Raw genomic sequence first — 17,816 nt, forward strand, 5'->3', positions numbered from 1 at the left:
TTATCCGAAGATACGCTAATCAAAAATAGGAGACCAGAATTTGTTATTGAATTTTTAATATTTGATCATATGTTTTTATTTAATAGGAATCCATTATTTTTTCAATGCTGGCTTTAGTTATTTGTATCTCGCGTTGTACAAGTCCGATCAGTTTCCACTATATGGCGTTAGAAAAATGAGATTTCGCACTACAAAATCATTCTGACAGTTTTGTGATGAGTTGACTCAGTCAAGTTTGAGCGCGCCACGAAGATAAACACAAGCAGAAAAAATACGCTATTTTTTATAGTTTTTCTTAGATAGAGGCAAAAAACAAGCCAGGCGGCTGAAAATGTGAATAGTGTTTATGGACCTGATACTGTAATAGCCAAACATGTGCAATTTTGGTTGCGTCGATTCCGTTCCGTAGTTTCGATGTCAAAGATGCACCACGCACTGAAAGGCCAACTGTCGTAAATATCGATAAAATCATGGACATTGTCTAGTCCTGTTTCGATTGCTCAAGAGCTTAAGAGTGCACAATAAACCGTTTGGAACACTATTTGCATAAGGCTGATCTCAAGAAGATGCTAGATATATGGGATCCACATGAATTAACGCAAAACACCGCATGGACCGAATTTCCACTGCGAATCACTGCAGAATCGCAACAAAATCGCCCCATTTTCGAAACGCTTGGTAACTTGTGATGAAAAGTGGATCATTTACGACAACGTCAAGCAAAAACGGTCGTGGTCGAAACGCGATGAGCCATCGGAAACGGCCGGGAAGATTTTGCTTTGTGTTTAGTGAGATTGACAAGGAATTATCTACGAAGAGCTGCTCCCCTAAGACACAACTGTGCACTTGGAACTGTAGTTATCAAACGAAACAGCGCATATTTGACCTAAACTGGATCATTCTAACTATGGTAATTGAAGCCTCGTTCTTTATGCAGAAATAATGGATTTCTTCTTACTACTCCTTATACTTTCATGCGCCTGAGTTTTCTTGTGAAATAAATTTACATATATTTATGAAATACATAAAATTTTTGGAACTTGTTTTTGTTCTACAAAAATTTTGGAAACTGAATATGATATGATTTACAAAAATCCATCTTTCTTTAAAAAAACTCTTGATCCAGTAGGTACAAAAAAAAAATTCCGCCATTTTTCTAACCTATATGAGCCGTGACTTTCTATGGCCCCCCCCTCAAACATCGCCTGGATCCGCCCCTGTATGAAGGTGAAGAAGTTTTAAATGCTGGTCACATAATAAAAATGTTACATGTTATTTGCATGACTAATAAACTTTAGTTGAAAGGTTCTTTTACTTATCAGAATTGATCATTTCACATTACCCTTCAATTATACAGTCCCAACAAAATATTACAAATGCTAATGTATTGAATATTTTTAGGAATACTACAGAAAGTCGCATATCCATTTTTTTTATTTATTAAGAGATAACTCAATTTACATAAAATGTTTCTAAAAATAAATTTAAATAACTAGGTTACTTAAAACTACTCATATCGATACCTATTTATCGAATTAAATTATTGCTTGACTAATGAATCATCAAAAAATATGAGAATTCAATTGAAAATATTTCACTTATGAAATGTATTCATTTTGAAAATATATTCGGCATATTATACGACTATTTTAAAATAATTAAAATGAGATAGAGAAGTATCATCAGTGTGCCCTGAAAAAAAATATATAGAATTTCAGAATACATGTCCAAATATTTCTGAGGAATTTTTCCAATATAATGTAAAGGTACCTTAGATTTGAAGACAATGTATCTTTGGCACAATTCTTGTGAAATGCCAAATGAAACAGATAATGTCACATATGAAAGATCACATTTCAATTTTGTTAAAACTAAAACAATACACTGCTTGATCGTTAAACGATCTGATCTTTGATCACTGTAAATAGATTGTACTGCTTCTACTATTGTATCTTATAGTTTCATATTATTGAGACCAGTAAAACTGTTCAGAGCACTATCTGTTGTTATCAGATCACACAAAGAAGATACTTCAGGAGTATTCACTTGCACTTCGAAATCCTTGAAAGTTTTAGGCCCATTATAATCAGGCTGACCCTGAAGAAGCTGTAATAGACCTTGTGTAGCTTCGATTTCATCTTGGGAAGTAGATTGTAGAGCAGGTTCGATTTCTTCACTAGAGCATTCTTCAGCAATAAGTTTTTCTTTGTTGATATATCTTTGATTCAATCTTTCAGATCTACTACTAGAACATTCAGGTTCTTCCTTTGTGGTAGTGGATCCAACAGAAAGATTTCTGGAAGGCACAGCAGTCTTTTTCAAACATTCTTTCTGTGTAGAACTGGAATCTGTAAACGATTATTATTTATATTATTATTATCCCCATAAATATAATCTAAAATTCCACGTGCTGTCAGTGCTTACCTCGATAAAATAATCATCATCGATAAAATGCAGGGAACATACTTCCATATTTCTTGTCGCTGGTTTATCGATTTTTAGTTTCAGTTGCCAAGCTTTTTGTCGATCCATCAGCACTTTACTCCCCAATTTCCCTTCCATCCAAACACGATATTTATTACCAGTTTGAGGGAAAGCATGGAACTTGATATTTGACCTTTTTTTTTCCCAGGAAGAACACTGAGGAACTGAACAATAGCGATTTGAACGACTCAGAACTATTGAAATGATTTAAAAAATATATAAATATTTGTAGAATATCACACAAAAACAAAGCAAAATACTAGAACCTCAGAGGAATGAAAAGGACTGACTACCCAGTGTTGCCGAAAGTATAAACTCAAGATCGGTATAAATGACTGCGCAAAATCGGTGTATTTGGGGAGGAAATCGGTGTAAGGAAGATTTTACCAAGAATATCAATTTATTAAAATAAAATATAAACAAGAGAACATTCAATTAACTGAAAATACATTTTCTTGTAACCAAAAATAACATCAAGTGAAAAAATTAATAAAATACAATATTTTCATTAAAAAATAAAAACATAAATTTTCCCCACAATTGGGTATTCATGAGTTTGTCGACCCATACCAATATGATTTTGACATAGTTGAGGTCATTTCTTGACCAATGTCAAAATAAAAACAGTTAGGTCCTGTTGTTTTTATCAATCTTTTTGGGTGCAACAAACCGGTAATTGTTTCGGTTGACTGTCTGTTGCGTTGAGTCGTTTTCATATGGTCAATGGCAGAAAATATTCTCCACGTTTGCCGATGAATGGGGTAATGTGAACATATTAAACACGAATTTAGTTACAGTGGGAAAAGTGGGAGTGCCATCACCATTCTTAATATGAGCCACTTCTTCCCAAAATAATAACGTATCGTCAGGAAACTCTTTGATTATTTCCGTATTCCGCAGGGTTCTCCATTCTGTATCACAGTTTTGGAAATCTGTGTCGCCTATTAAACCGCGAAACAATCTGCACACTGGAATTACAGAGGCAGTTTTGACTTCCTTAACATTCCTTGCTTCGGAAATATTAAAGTCCTTAATAATATTGTTTTTTAATGGGAATCTTTGAATTATTTGTTGACAGGCCTCTAGATAGAAATCCAAGCACCTGACTTTAAAAAATTTAATTTTTTTCTTTTATTCGTTGCCACTGAGAAGAGAATTGGTAACAGCGGCACCATAATAAATTTTGAATCTTATCTTTATGTATCTAAACCGAGCAAGATGTGCTCATCTAATCTCTTGTCTATGCATCTAATTATACAAAATATTTAATTTTTCGGTAAAAGATTCAATTTCGACATAATATCTATGAAATTGAAAAAACGGTATACATTTATCCCCTTTCGGTACATCGGGAGATCAGTTTCCAAATCGGTATAAATACCGATAAATCGGTGTTTTCGGCAACACTGAGACTACCTCTCAGGTAAGAGCCATAGCAAACATGGCAACATTTATAGTTACTCTGATTGTCACCAGGTGGCGTAGCGCTTATCTTGATTCGCCTATAGAATAGGAAATAAAAATGATAAAAATCCACGTCCAGTTATTCTGAAATTCAAGAGCGAAGAACTAAAAGAAAATTTCATGACATTGAAGAAACACTTTAGAAATCATAAAATCTATATGAAGGAGGATCTAACTAGAAAACGGCTCGAAATATTGAGATATGCTGGAGAAAAATCTGGTTCCAAAAATGTATGGTCCGCTGATGGAAATATCAAAGTGAAGATGGAAGATAGAATTCGTACATTGAGAAGCAAGGATGACTGCGACAAAATAAAAATAGGTACACCGGCGACTCGAGATACGAGGAAGAATGTACAGTCTTCTTGAGTTTTGCTTTTTTTTTTTCAGAGAAGTATTAAATATGAACAAAATTTATTCTTGGTTTTCTTGTTTCAGATTTATGAAATGTGCTTTTTATTCATTTGTTTAAAAAATGTGTCAGATAAGCTTTCATATGATTTTGCTCAATTTATATTGATTTAATTTTGAAAAAAAAATTTTTTTTTTTTGTTGATAATTTCGATTATCAATTATCATTAGGGGATTTGAAGAATATGGTCAATGCGACCAAACGAAAGTTTATGAAGAAATTGAGGCTGTCAGAGAAAAATTAAAACTCGATAAAATTTTGAATATAGTAAATTTCAATATAAGAAGTTTACGTAAGAACTATGATGAACTGTTGGTATATTTGCAGGCGTTGGACTATGCAAGTTTGGATATAATAATTCTTTCGGAATGTTGGTTATTAGATAATAATATAATTATAATGTTTATTACAATGGCTCCAAACATAACAAATGTGATGGACTCATTGCTTATGTAAAGGATTCAATAGAGGTAGGTGTTGAAGTTTATAATTTCAGTCAAACTAATGTCTTGCGTTTGATTTTTGAACTGTATGGTTATCACTACGGGATAACAGCATCTTACAGACCACCCTCCACAAATGCGGAACATTATATAGGGGAGTTAAATAAATATTTTGAGGTTATGAATTATCGTGACTTTGAGGTTTTTGTGGGAGATATAAATATAAATATTGATGACGACACTTGTAAGAGCAGTGTAGCATATCAATCGATTATGGGTTTGAATGGTTTCGAAGTGAAAATCAATGTTGCAACTAGGGAGACAGAAAATACGTCGTCTATCATAGATCACATATTTACCAAAATAAAGAATAAAGTACGAAATAAATTTTCCATACATCCCGGTCTGATAAAAACATCGATAACGGATCACAGCGCAATATTTCTGTCTGTGAAATCACTCATTCCCAGTATCGATGAAAACGTATTGAAAAAAAAAAGAAAATTAGTAGATTTTGATAAACTTTATGACTATTTATCTACGGAAGACTGGAAGACGGTTCTCGATTGTAAGAGTTTGTTGGATGCTTATGTGGGGTTCATTGATATATTGAGGAAATGTTTGGAAAAATCTTCGTTTTTCGTTAATTGAAGTCCAGCAAAGCGTTATCAGAAACTGAAACCTTGGATCACAAATGCGCTCATTAAATCGATACAATGTAGAGACAGAATGAAATTAGAATTGAAAAAAAGACCTAGTATAGAAAAAAAACGTGATTTTATTATCTACAGAAATAATTTGAATAAATTGATTGGAACTACTAAGGAGTCATACTACAGAGATAAAATTATAATGTTAGGAAATAACACAAGAAAGCTCTGGGAAAATATAAATAAAATAAATAATAAAAATAGGACGAAAGAAAGTATACTCGGTGAAATCAAGGATGAACACAATGTTGTAACCACAGATCCCGGACAAAAGGCGAATTTGTTCAACGATTTTTTCATAAATGTGGGTAAGAAAATGACGGATAGTGTATCCGTAAATACGGAAGATATATTTTTTCAAACAACGAGCTTGGCATCATCGATCTTACTAAAACCTGTGACACAGAGTGAAATTGTTTCTTATATATTCTCATTAAATAATAATTCCGCCACAGGACCGGACGGTTTCAAGGTTTCTCTCATCAAAAAAATTCATCCTGTCATATTGGATCCACTTTTACACATAATAAATTTAATTTTTAAAACAGGTATAATACCATCAGAGTGGAAAGAGTCACATAAAACTTGTGTATACAAATCAGGAGACAAAACAAATATGTCGAAATATAGACCGATTTCTGTAATAAACCATTTTGCAAAAGTTTTTGAGAAGTGCTTGAAGACAAGATTGATGTCTTATCTGGATCAATTCAGCATCTTGAGTTCGAAACAGTATGGATTCAGGGAGGGTTTGAATAGAAAAAAAAAAAAATATATATATATATATATATATATATATATATATATATATATATATATATAAATATAAGGTTTGAATAGAAAAAAGAAGATTCTGTCAGTTTTTTTAGATTTAGCCAAGGCTTTCGACATCGTCTCTCATGAACTTCTGCTGTGTAGACTTGAGAAAATTGGTATAAGGGGGATTTGTCTGAGATTGTTTCGAGATTATCTCTCTACAAGACAACAATGCGTGAAGATTGCGGGATTGGGGGAAATGATATTATGAATATCCCTTATATAAATGTCATCTCATATGCAGATGATTCGGTAGTAACGTTTGAGGGAAAAACTTGGGATGAAACTTATAGAGCAACTGAAAATGGCATGAGATTGATAAATGCATGGTTAACACAAAGTTTATTAAGTTTGAATTCGGCTAAAACAAAATTCATCGCGTTCTCATTGACTATCAATGGTCAACCAAGTTTTTCCAAAGTGACTATTCACTCCTTCAAATGCGCTAACATCTGCGATTGTAGTTGTCCTACCATTTCTAGGGAAAACTCTGTTAAATATTTGGGAGTCATTGTTGATCGTTTTTTACGATGGGACATGCAGGTGGTATATTTGACTAACCGATTAAAGCAATTTTATTATGTATTTTACAATTTGAGAAACATTATGTCTGATAAATTGCTTTATCGTGTCTATGATGCTGTGGTTGGATCGGTGCTAAGATATGGTATTATACTGTGGGGTGGTATGTTTCGTACTCATTTAAAACACTTGGAAATTGTCCAACATACTATATTGAAGATCATTCATAAAGTTGGAAGACTGTTCAATACTGATAGATTATACAACGAGACGAAACAACTTAATATCAAACAAATATTTATTTATGAAACTTCAATAAACCAATTGAAAAAAAAAACAAAGTATTGTTGAACATGGTCAAAATACAAGAAGTGTACAAAATAATAATGTAATAATCCCAAGATTTCATAGAACACATTTACAGCACAGTTTATCTTATTATGGACCAAAACTATATTGCCTTCTTCCAGTTGAGATGAAATTTAATATTAATGTGATTATATAAATAATGTAATATATAAATAATGATGTTAATTAGTCTTTTGGCTCAAAAACAGTTTACCCTGAAAGTTTACTTATACAGAGTGAGACTTTACATTGTACATTGAATTCAACATCTCTGAAAACAGAGATGAAATACGTAAATACTTACTTTCATATAATCCGAGATCAATCTTTTCTATTGGATAATATATGATCTCCTATCATATCATTATTATTTCATTATCTATCATTTTCTTTTTTGATTTTAACGAATACTCTGTTACAGAATGCAAGTGATAGTAGCTGGCACGTACGATTACTCCAATAAAACTATACAAGACGAAGTCGAAAAACTGACTCAAACTTTAGAAAACACTTCCTATGTCTCCAACCAACTTTATACTGAATCCTGGCTCAGAAGTTTTCTCCAGTATGCTGAGAGAAATCAAGAGTACTTAAACTTCACGATCGATACAAAAGACGACTTCAACCGAGTTTAAAAGTAGGTAAGGAGCAATAGATTTTAATTTAGTGATTCAGTAAATTAATCGTGAATTATTTCAGTTATGGTTGCCTCCTACCAGTCCTTTTTCTTTGGATGTTAAATTTGACGAATCTGGAAACAATATCGTAGCCATGAGATTTTTGGTGCAAGCAGTCAACATATCAGGGACGGAACATGAAAAAGAAATGGTGGGAGCTTTGAGACAAATCTGCAGAGAATCTTCGTTGAATGCTACTATATTCCATCCATATTTCGTGTTCTTCGATCAGGTAAATAAAATTAAATAATCAATCCTGAATTGGAAGTTCGGCCGTATAGTCGTTCCTAAATGTCAAAAAAAGTACTGAGAATTTGTCAGTGAAGTAGTAATGGAGACATAACCCACCCCCCATTGATTAGAGAAATAGAAAAATTGTAAATAACAATTTAAAAAAATTTAAAGATTTTGTTCTTTCAACGTGAGTCAACTATAGCTACGCCACTGCAGAAGATTGAGGTGGTTATTCGATGAGATGAGTTATTAGAAGACATTTTCAGATTCCATTCTTTATTTATTCTGACACTTTTTGACAAAAATAAATAGTAAGAATTGGCTCAAACAACGATATTTCATTCATACTCATCATTTCTTTTAGGACTTGAATGATGTTGAGTTTAAGACGTTCATTGCAGGTCAGAGCAAAAAAATTCCTTTTCGGATAATGAGAGCTGAAAAATGAAACAGAATTTAAGCAAAATAATCAAGTAAATCAAAATTAATTTCATCTTCAAAATACAATTCGAAATTTTGGAACAAATCCTTTTGAACTAAATGAAAGACGGCGCTCAAACTGCGGGAGAATATAAAATGCAGTTTTGCCTCTGGAAGGTTTCTCAAATTATCAATTCCTTGTACTTTTTTGGCAGCATGTATTATAATACATTACAAAAGCAGTATAAATAGAAAACTATAATTAATTTTTTTTTTCAGTTTGAACTTGTACGTCCTCAGTCCATTCAGAACATGTTTATTGGAGGAATAATCATGATGATAGTCTCGTTCATCTTCATCCCCAACTTCTTATGTTCCTTCTGGGTCGCCATAAGCATAGTATCAATCGAAACTGGTGTTATAGGCTACATGGCACTCTGGGGAGTCAATTTGGACTCAATTTCGATGATCAACCTCATAATGTGCATCGGATTCAGCGTGGACTTCACTGCTCACATTTGTTATGCTTACATGAGCTCAAAGGCTGAATCTCCAGACGAAAGGGTTAGAGAATGTCTTCACGCTTCAGGACTTCCAATATTGCAAGGATCCATCAGTACAATCTTGGGGATGATGGCCTTGATACTGGCTAATAACTACATATTTGCCGTCTTCTTCAAAATGGTATTTCTGGTTGTATTCTTCGGAGCAATGCATGGACTATTCCTCCTGCCTGTTCTACTCTCTTTGTTTGGACCAGGCTCTTGCTCCTCCAGAAGAAGTTCCAGAAGAGTTCCAGAAGAAGACATCAAAATGTCCAACGTGGAAAAAACTTTACCCAGACCCTACTGCATACCCCATCCGCAACTCAAATTAAACTCTGGAAATTTAGGTAATACTCTGAGAAGCCAGAACATAACAACTCTGGAAAAGTATGGCAGTACCAACTTGAAACCCTTCAACGTTGAGAAGGATTTAGGTCTCGGTACTTCTGAAGAAAACTCGAGTGAATCGAGTTCAAATCATTCAAACAAAAAACCAGTGCTTGATAAAGAATCTCTGGATAAAAAATACCAGGTATCGTGGAAAAATACTCCAGAAATAAGTCAATCTATAATATATATAATATATATATAAGTCCAGAAATCTAGTCAATTTCATACGTCACAGGTATTAGACATTTTTGGTACAGAATCGGAGCAGGAGTATTACAGAAGGAGGGGAATTACTGATGGTAATAGAATGCGATTTTACGAGGTTCCCAGTAGGGAAGAAACCAACAGAAGGCAAGTGAATGGTCAAAGAAGAAGGTATTCTCCTCCAGAATCTTGGTACTACCCACACCCTCCACAACCTCAAGAAGCGTCTAACAGTAGGGAAAGAGCTTTAGCAAGATCAAACTCCTATCACAATATGTTGCATCCGAGATATCTTCAGGAGTTCCAATACCAATGATTGTATTCAATTAAGAAATAATTCAACCACTCGATATTTTTTGGCATATTCGAAGTTGGAAAAAGTAATCATCTTATATACATTCGTTACACAATAATCAAAATACTTTTCTATATTTAGATACTTTGTTGAATCGATATAAAACCTGAAATGTTCACAGGTTGTTTGGTTTTTCTCAGGAAATTTTCACTTCCTCACTTTTTTCTAGTGAATATGCACATGTATCAATATGTAATTATAACTCTCAAATTGTGTATCTTCCTGTAGGGAGTAAAAAAAACACTGAGGAAAGATTTATAAGTTCGGTGTAAAAACATATATTGAAATCTATTCATAAGAGAGGAATTTCCGAATATTATTGCATGACAGAAATATCAAAAACCAGTAGGCGTTTATAGAAAACACTGCATATGGAAGTTGTTGAATATTTTATAGTTTGGAATTGACTAATTTGTACATTCAGCATTTGAGGGATTTTAATTACTCATATCTTAAAGATTTGAATAACAAAAAATTCATAGACAATCGTTCTTGACAATGAACATATTTCGAGTTATGAACAGAGTTTAAATGCTTTACAACATCAACACGAGAATAAATTACAATTAGTTATGAAACATCTTGCTAATGATAATGGTGATGATAGAGTTGTTTCAAGGGTTTCCAAGCATGCCTTAGCATTCCAAATGGCAGGTACTAGCAAGCAAGGAGATAAAAGTCTGATTGCAAGGTTCACAAGATATGCCAGACAAGAAACAGTACCAAAGCAACTTCAAGCAACAGTATCAGTTCCTCAAGCAATTGTAACAAGGCAGAAGAACAAACTATTCATACAGCAAACCCAAAAGTAAGAATATCGATATCATAAAAAGTTAAGAAACTCATAATTTTTTAATTGTTACAAGTGACCAGGTATTGATATTTCTTATAAATATTATCTATGAACACGAATTGATGTCCTTATGCCTGGTACGAGCCATCTTCTGAAAAACGAGAAGATTCCCGCTTTCAATGGATTATTTCAATTGCAAAACGATTTGGAGACACACTGTATTCTAAAAGGGTATCTGCGTTGTATGTTGGTACAGATTGTAGCCTGGAATTGGTCCCTCAGCATAGGATATCAGTGGATATTAGTATTGTGAATTCCGTGTTTAAAATGATGTGCATCTACGAAGATAGAGTGCCGTTATTGCGATCTGGTGCGGTTTGTTTCAAACAAACAAAGTGCGACAGTTGCTGTGATCCCGAGTTTTAGGTTTAATCTAGAGGAAGTTTAGGAAAGATGAGTTCTTATTTCGCGAACAACTACATGCCGGATATGCGAAATGGTGGCGTATCGGCAGAACATCCACACCAGCACCAACACTATGGTGCGGCAGTGCAAGTGCCTCAGGGAGGTGGAGCGGTTCAGACGGATCCGAACGCGTGTGGCGACCCTTCGGTGGTGGGTCTGCGGCAGGGCATCCCCCCGCACCACTATGGAGGCCCCCCTGCCGCCGGCCAGCCACCGCAAGGGATGCCATACCCTGGGTTCCCTCCCTATGACAGGATAGACGTGAGGAACGCAGGGTACTATGGTGCCCAACCCCAACAAATGGACGGTGCGCAAGGGTACAGGCCCGATAGTCCGAGTAATATGCACATGGGCAACGGTGCGCCCAGTGGACACCAAAAACCTGTAGTTTATGCGAGCTGTAAGCTCCAAGCGGCGTCTGTAAGTCCGAACTGTGTATTAGGACCGACGGGCAGTCCGCCACTGGATACGTCGCAGCAGATGGGCAACCACCACATGGGTCACCACATGCAGGAGCAGCATCCGCAGCATCACCAACAGCCCCATCACCAGCAGCAACACATGTTGTACGGAGCGCAGCAGAATGCGAATATGCATCCCCAGGCGGCTCATCAGCAAGCTGCGATACCTCAGCCTCAGGGTCAGCAACAGGCCAACAACACGGCTTCTAGCCACCGAGTCCACTGTATCCTTGGATGAGAGGTCAATTCGAAAGGAAACGAGGACGACAGACCTACACCAGGTACCAGACCTTAGAATTGGAGAAGGAGTTCCACTTCAACAGGTACTTGACAAGGAGGCGACGCATAGAAATAGCGCACGCGCTCTGCCTAACGGAGCGACAGATAAAAATATGGTTCCAGAACAGGCGCATGAAGTGGAAAAAGGAGAACAAAACCAAAGGAGAAGGCGGTTCAGAAGGTGGTGGCGACGATATCAGTCCTCAGGGATCTCCTCAATAAACAGACACGTCCTCTGAACTTCAACCATGTACCTAATTATACATTGTAGTCATTTTCGAAATGCATTTACCTCCAGGTACGGCCCTGTACGCCCGTACCGCAAGTTGTGACCATTTTCGGCGGAACCCTCCAAATTGTCCCAACGCAACCGTAATGACCTCTTCAGAAAGTCTTTGTGTATAATTCAGTCGATATAAGTTAGTATATATATCGAAGAGCGCATATGACAGAGCGATATTATAGTTTATTTATTTATGAAAATGTAGATAATATAATTTTTATTATTATTATTATTTTTTTTTAATATTTTTTCTCGCGCGAAATTCAAGTTGGACTCACACGAATTTGTTTAGAGGCCAGTGTTACGTGCAATCTTATAGTGAAGCAGAAAACCTGCCAAATTGAAAAACTGTTCATTTAACATAATAGTTTTTATTCTCTCAATTTTTTACAGTTCTGGTTGCATTCTCTAAACTGTTGTCAGTTTTTGAATATTATAATTGAGTGATCAATAGCTATTTTCAAAGGAAAATATTTAAAAAACCTAGGTATGTACTCCCCCTCGTATCTCGAAAATTGTCATATGAATCATACCTATTGTTGCAATTTTTTTACGAAATGTATTATATGTATTTTTGAAAACAATGAAAGTTTTGATTTCGAACAAAAATTTCTTGGAGGACTTGTCCTGATTGGAGGGGATATTTGAAAAAAACGATTGAATTTGAATAGATTGTATACATTTTTAGATTACCTCCATATCTTTTTTTTTGTGGGATACTTTATGGATATCTCAATAATATATAGTTATCTGAAAATTAATTCAATATTTATTGTTTTATCGCAGATTCTCTATACATAATTACTTGTAAATATGTAATACATAAATTATATTTGAAATATTGAATATTTAATCAACATCATCAATAATTCAATTTTATATCCCTATGTCATTGAATTTTGTAAGAATTGTACATATAATCATTTTCCATAGAGGTTTCATAATTGTATTTAAATTTTCTGATTTTTTATATTAGGGACCAAAGGTGGAGAATTTGGCAATAATTGTAGAAGTGTCTTACTATAAAATGCATATTTTATTTGCTATTCAGTGCTACTCAGTACTTCCAAAGTATTTGACATAATATATACATATTTATTATTCAAGTACATATGTACATTGAAGGAAAATTCATGCACAAGCAATATTTATAAATTTGATGTTTCAATGGCCAATATTTTCACTTTTTCTACTTTCATAAACTAATCAGCTTATAGTTCTCACAATATACCAGTTAATTAAAAATACATCAGTTTCAATATTTTTGAAAAACTTTAGCGGTCCTTATCAAATTTATTAATGATGTTAATTTTATGTAGTTTTTTTAATTTTGTAATTATGTAAATAAATTTTTTGTATTTATTCATCTGAATTTCTCGATACTTTTGTATTTGGTTGAATTTCAAAATAAAATATTGAAGTAATTATAAATTTCTTTTTTTACTTATATTTATTTTTCAGAAAAAATGTTGACTCAAAATGATTTAATTGAAAAATTAATCATGATACAAGAAATTGGTTTCTTCTCGTAATAAATCATGTTTTGAGTTTTTTAAAGTACCTTCGGTGTGGAATGAACAATAATTGGTAGTGAATTTTCAGTGAAAATTAAAATAGTTGGCTTTTAATAATCTTCGGAAACGAAGAAACTCACTTTTAGGTTGGGACCAAGTTCCATAAAAAAATATCTGCCTTTGTCGAATGATCATAAATAAAAAAAATTTCGGATTGTGTCGTATATCGTATATACAGGGTGTATTGGGTCTTACTGTCTTCGTAACCGAGATACAGGGTGTTTTATGAATTTTGCCCGTTTCTTTCGGAGGCCATATCAAACGAACCACCCGGTATATTTTCTTAATATTTGGCAAATATCCTTTGATACGTCTATGTGCGTCACCATGAAATCAGTCGAAATAAACAATGGACCCCTATCGCGGTAGTAGCGTTGGCATTTAATAAAATACTGCCGTTTAGCTTTTGGACAAAGTCAGAAATCGATAAAACGTTAGATTATGAGGACCATTTGTATAGAAAATTTAACGAAATAAGAATTCCACAAAATCCATATCTTATGTTGCAAGAGATTCATCCAGAATTCAGAATTGATTAGTTTTATTGCATTTTGAACTAGGATGGTATTTGTACATAAATTTAACAATATTCTATTTATTGCTCTGAAGTTCTTGTTTCAACTTCTGTACTTAAATGGTCTTTCTGAATATTTGAAATTATTTCTATAAAAAAGAGGTCATCGAAATTAATCTCGGAAAAATCCATACTGTTCCTTTTTTAAAAATTATTAATCATCTCGAATTCCCAGTGTGGAGCTATGAAATTTTTCGATTTTTACCTTAACTATACAGGGTGATTCACTGGGATGGCCTATTAGACGTTTATGGAAAACTATCCATAAATTTTAGCTGAAAATTTGCGTATTGGGGTTTGAGACAATGATCTTTCCCCCTAAAATATTTTCAGATCTCTACAACTTTCAGTTATACCGGAAACAGACTGCTACTTCTTCATTTCAAATGGCACACCCAGTATATTATTGCATCATTAGATAACTTTTTTGATGGCAATTTCGGAAATATGCCATACCTTGGGTGAAACTTCAACGGTTCACGAGTTATTGGGATTCTTATGAAAAAAATGCTGGAGATGAGGACTCACATTTTCTGGAATATTTCAGCAGAAAAAGCTTTTATCGAGAAAATATTTTTCTGTTTGCGGTTTGAACCAAAAATGTACAGGATGTTCATAAGAAGATCATGAATTTGGACAACACAAATTCATCAAAACTCAAGATTTTCAAATAAGAACCTATATTTTTTATTTTTTCAGTCGATTCTACGTACAAAAATAGTGGGGGTTACTTAAGCAAACCCTTTACCTAAAATGAATACTTCAAGAGTTATCATGAACCGTTGAGTTTTCACCCAAGGCATGGCATATTGCCGAAATTGCCATCAAAAAAGCTATCTAATGATGCAATAATATATTGGGTGTGCCATTTGAAATAAGGAAGAAGCAGTCTATTTCCGGTATAACCGGAAGTTGTATAGATCTGGATATATTTTAGGGAGAAAGATCATTGTCTCAAACCCCAATATGCAAATTTTCAGCTAAAAATTATGGATAGTTTTCCATAAACGTCTAATAGGCCATCCCGGTGAATCATCCTGTATAATTTTTATGAGTGACACAAGTGAAGCATTAATTTGATTAAGAATTAATTGTAAATAATTTAATTATCTGAATAATGAAATAAGTTATTCGAGTAGGTATATTTCATGAATTTATATGTTATGTTTCATTTATTCCGAGAAAGTCTTGATGGGGAGATACTATACTTTGAAGAAAATTATCACAAAAAGATCAATACAAAATTGACAGTTTTACACAGGTTATACGAGAAAAAAACTTAAACTTTAACACATGTATCTCAAAACAAAATGTTTGGGGACTCATATTATAGGACTTTTTTTTTTAAATGATCCGGAATTCTGTCATTTTCATTTGCATCTCCAATTTAGGAACTCCGTGTGATTACCCCCGGTATCCCCCCATTTCTACGCTCTTGTCGTGAACTTTGAACAATAATATTTTATATTCTATCGACTGTCATTAAATTCCATTCATTTGAGTAAAAATTCGATATGAACTGAATTGTAATTTATTGTGAATGTTTGCAGCACAGAATACTAAATATATAAGAAGTGCTAACGCCGTGTTAAATCAAGGCAACAATATGGCCGATATTTTGTCCGCCATCATGTAGTGTAATATGGCGGGAAAATTTGAATATGAAGGTATGACAATTCATTGAAATTGTTGGAATATTATTAGTATTTATTTCAGGTTATGTTGTTATAATTTCGAATTAAAACAGAAAAATATCATCGAAAAGTTTTATTTATCAAAGGAAATTCACATATTTGCTTAAAATAATAATTATTTATAAAAATCAATACATAATATACATTATTTTATTTACACTATACCCGACTGAAAAAAAATATATCTTTTTATACCTACTTCATAAAATTCTATCTGATGAACAACTGAATTGATATATTTCTGAAGCAATATTAAAATTTCTACACATACATGAAAGATAAAAAATCTTCGGTTCGATTAATCTATCTTCCTACATTTCGTGATTCACTTTAATTGGAATAAATTAATATTAGAAATTTTTATATGAATAAGATAACACTATACATAAATATACATTCTTTCTTAATAAATATGATATATATTTTTCAAAATAATCTATATATCTGGGTATAACAAATTTATATATTTTTGTATTTTAAAAATAATAGATTGTCTGACACAGTTACTCAAAACTTGTGTTAATTTGCTTTTGGCTTTTTTATCACTGATTCAAAATAATACCATTTGCTTCAATGAGTAATTGTCATTGTATATATACTAAGTTATGAAAATCCACTTCAAAAATACTTGAGAAATAAATAAAATTATTGATTGAATCACAAGATACATTGAATGCAGAGAGTAAAATTTCATAACTTATAATACATTGGAATATATGTATACACATACATATATTCATACATAAATAAACAACAATTCTAACAAAATAAAAAACATTGATTCATAAATAAATTAATAAAAATTCTAACAAAATAAAGAACATTGAGTCATTAATAAATTTAAAAAAATTCCAACAAAATAAATAGACTTTCTATATTAATTATCACAGGTCTTCTTTGGTGCTCATTTGGAGGTTGTTGATGGTGGAGATATGAAACAAAAAATAATTATGAATATGTAGTTGAAGAGCAATTCATTTTCATTTTTTTCGGAGGTTTACTCTCTGATAAAATCTTTTGTTTTCGGAAATGCCCTGAACTTAATGTTTTAGAGCTATTTCGATCTTTTGTATACTTGTATAAAAGTAATCTTAGAGTCAATTTTAAAATTTGTTCACTTACATCCTTATGTTCATAACAAAAAATGAATTTTTGTAGATGTTCTTTAAATTCATTCATAAAAATATCCTCCAAGCCGATTTTATGTTCATTTGTTTCAAGGAATTTGTAAAGTTTGCTATGAACCAAGTCTAATAATTGAACAAATTTCTTACTGGCATAATTGAGTCTGGTATTTTCATTATGCTCGAATTCTTTGAAGGAAACAAGTAAATGCCAATTCTCAACTTTTTCAGAATAAACACCTTGGTAATATAACGATTCCAAATTGTTTGAAATTCTTATTCAGAATCTTTTGTCAATCATATCATAATTCCTGGGGCTTTATTTTCCTAAAGTTAAGATTTCATAAACTAAGAAATTTGAGGTAACAAATTGAACGAAAAACCGATTTTTGGATTATACAGGTTGTTTCAAAATTGAGTATCGAGATTTCAGGTACTTTTTTCTATAAACGTGTCCGCTAACGCTTTGAGCGTTGAACGTGAACTACAGAGTTCAAGTTTCAAGATTTTTTTAGTTTGTTCTTCATAGCTCTTTCAGTTTTTAT

At 33.0% G+C, this 17,816-nt stretch overlaps 1 protein-coding gene and 1 pseudogene across 1 annotated transcript; both read left to right on the forward strand.

Annotated features, from left to right (window-relative positions):
• LOC123685342 overlaps window positions 1-11,270 on the forward strand; it is a 32,044-nt pseudogene extending 20,774 nt beyond the window's left edge.
• Window positions 11,271-11,981, forward strand: LOC123685343 (homeotic protein antennapedia-like). Its single transcript, XM_045625001.1, has one exon. It carries the CDS (start codon window positions 11,271-11,273, stop codon window positions 11,979-11,981), a length of 711 nt encoding a protein of 236 aa, XP_045480957.1.
• Window positions 11,982-17,816: the final 5,835 nt, after the last annotated feature.

Source organism: Harmonia axyridis, chromosome 7, assembly GCF_914767665.1.
Source record: "Harmonia axyridis chromosome 7, icHarAxyr1.1, whole genome shotgun sequence".
Taxonomy (NCBI): domain Eukaryota; kingdom Metazoa; phylum Arthropoda; class Insecta; order Coleoptera; family Coccinellidae; genus Harmonia; species Harmonia axyridis.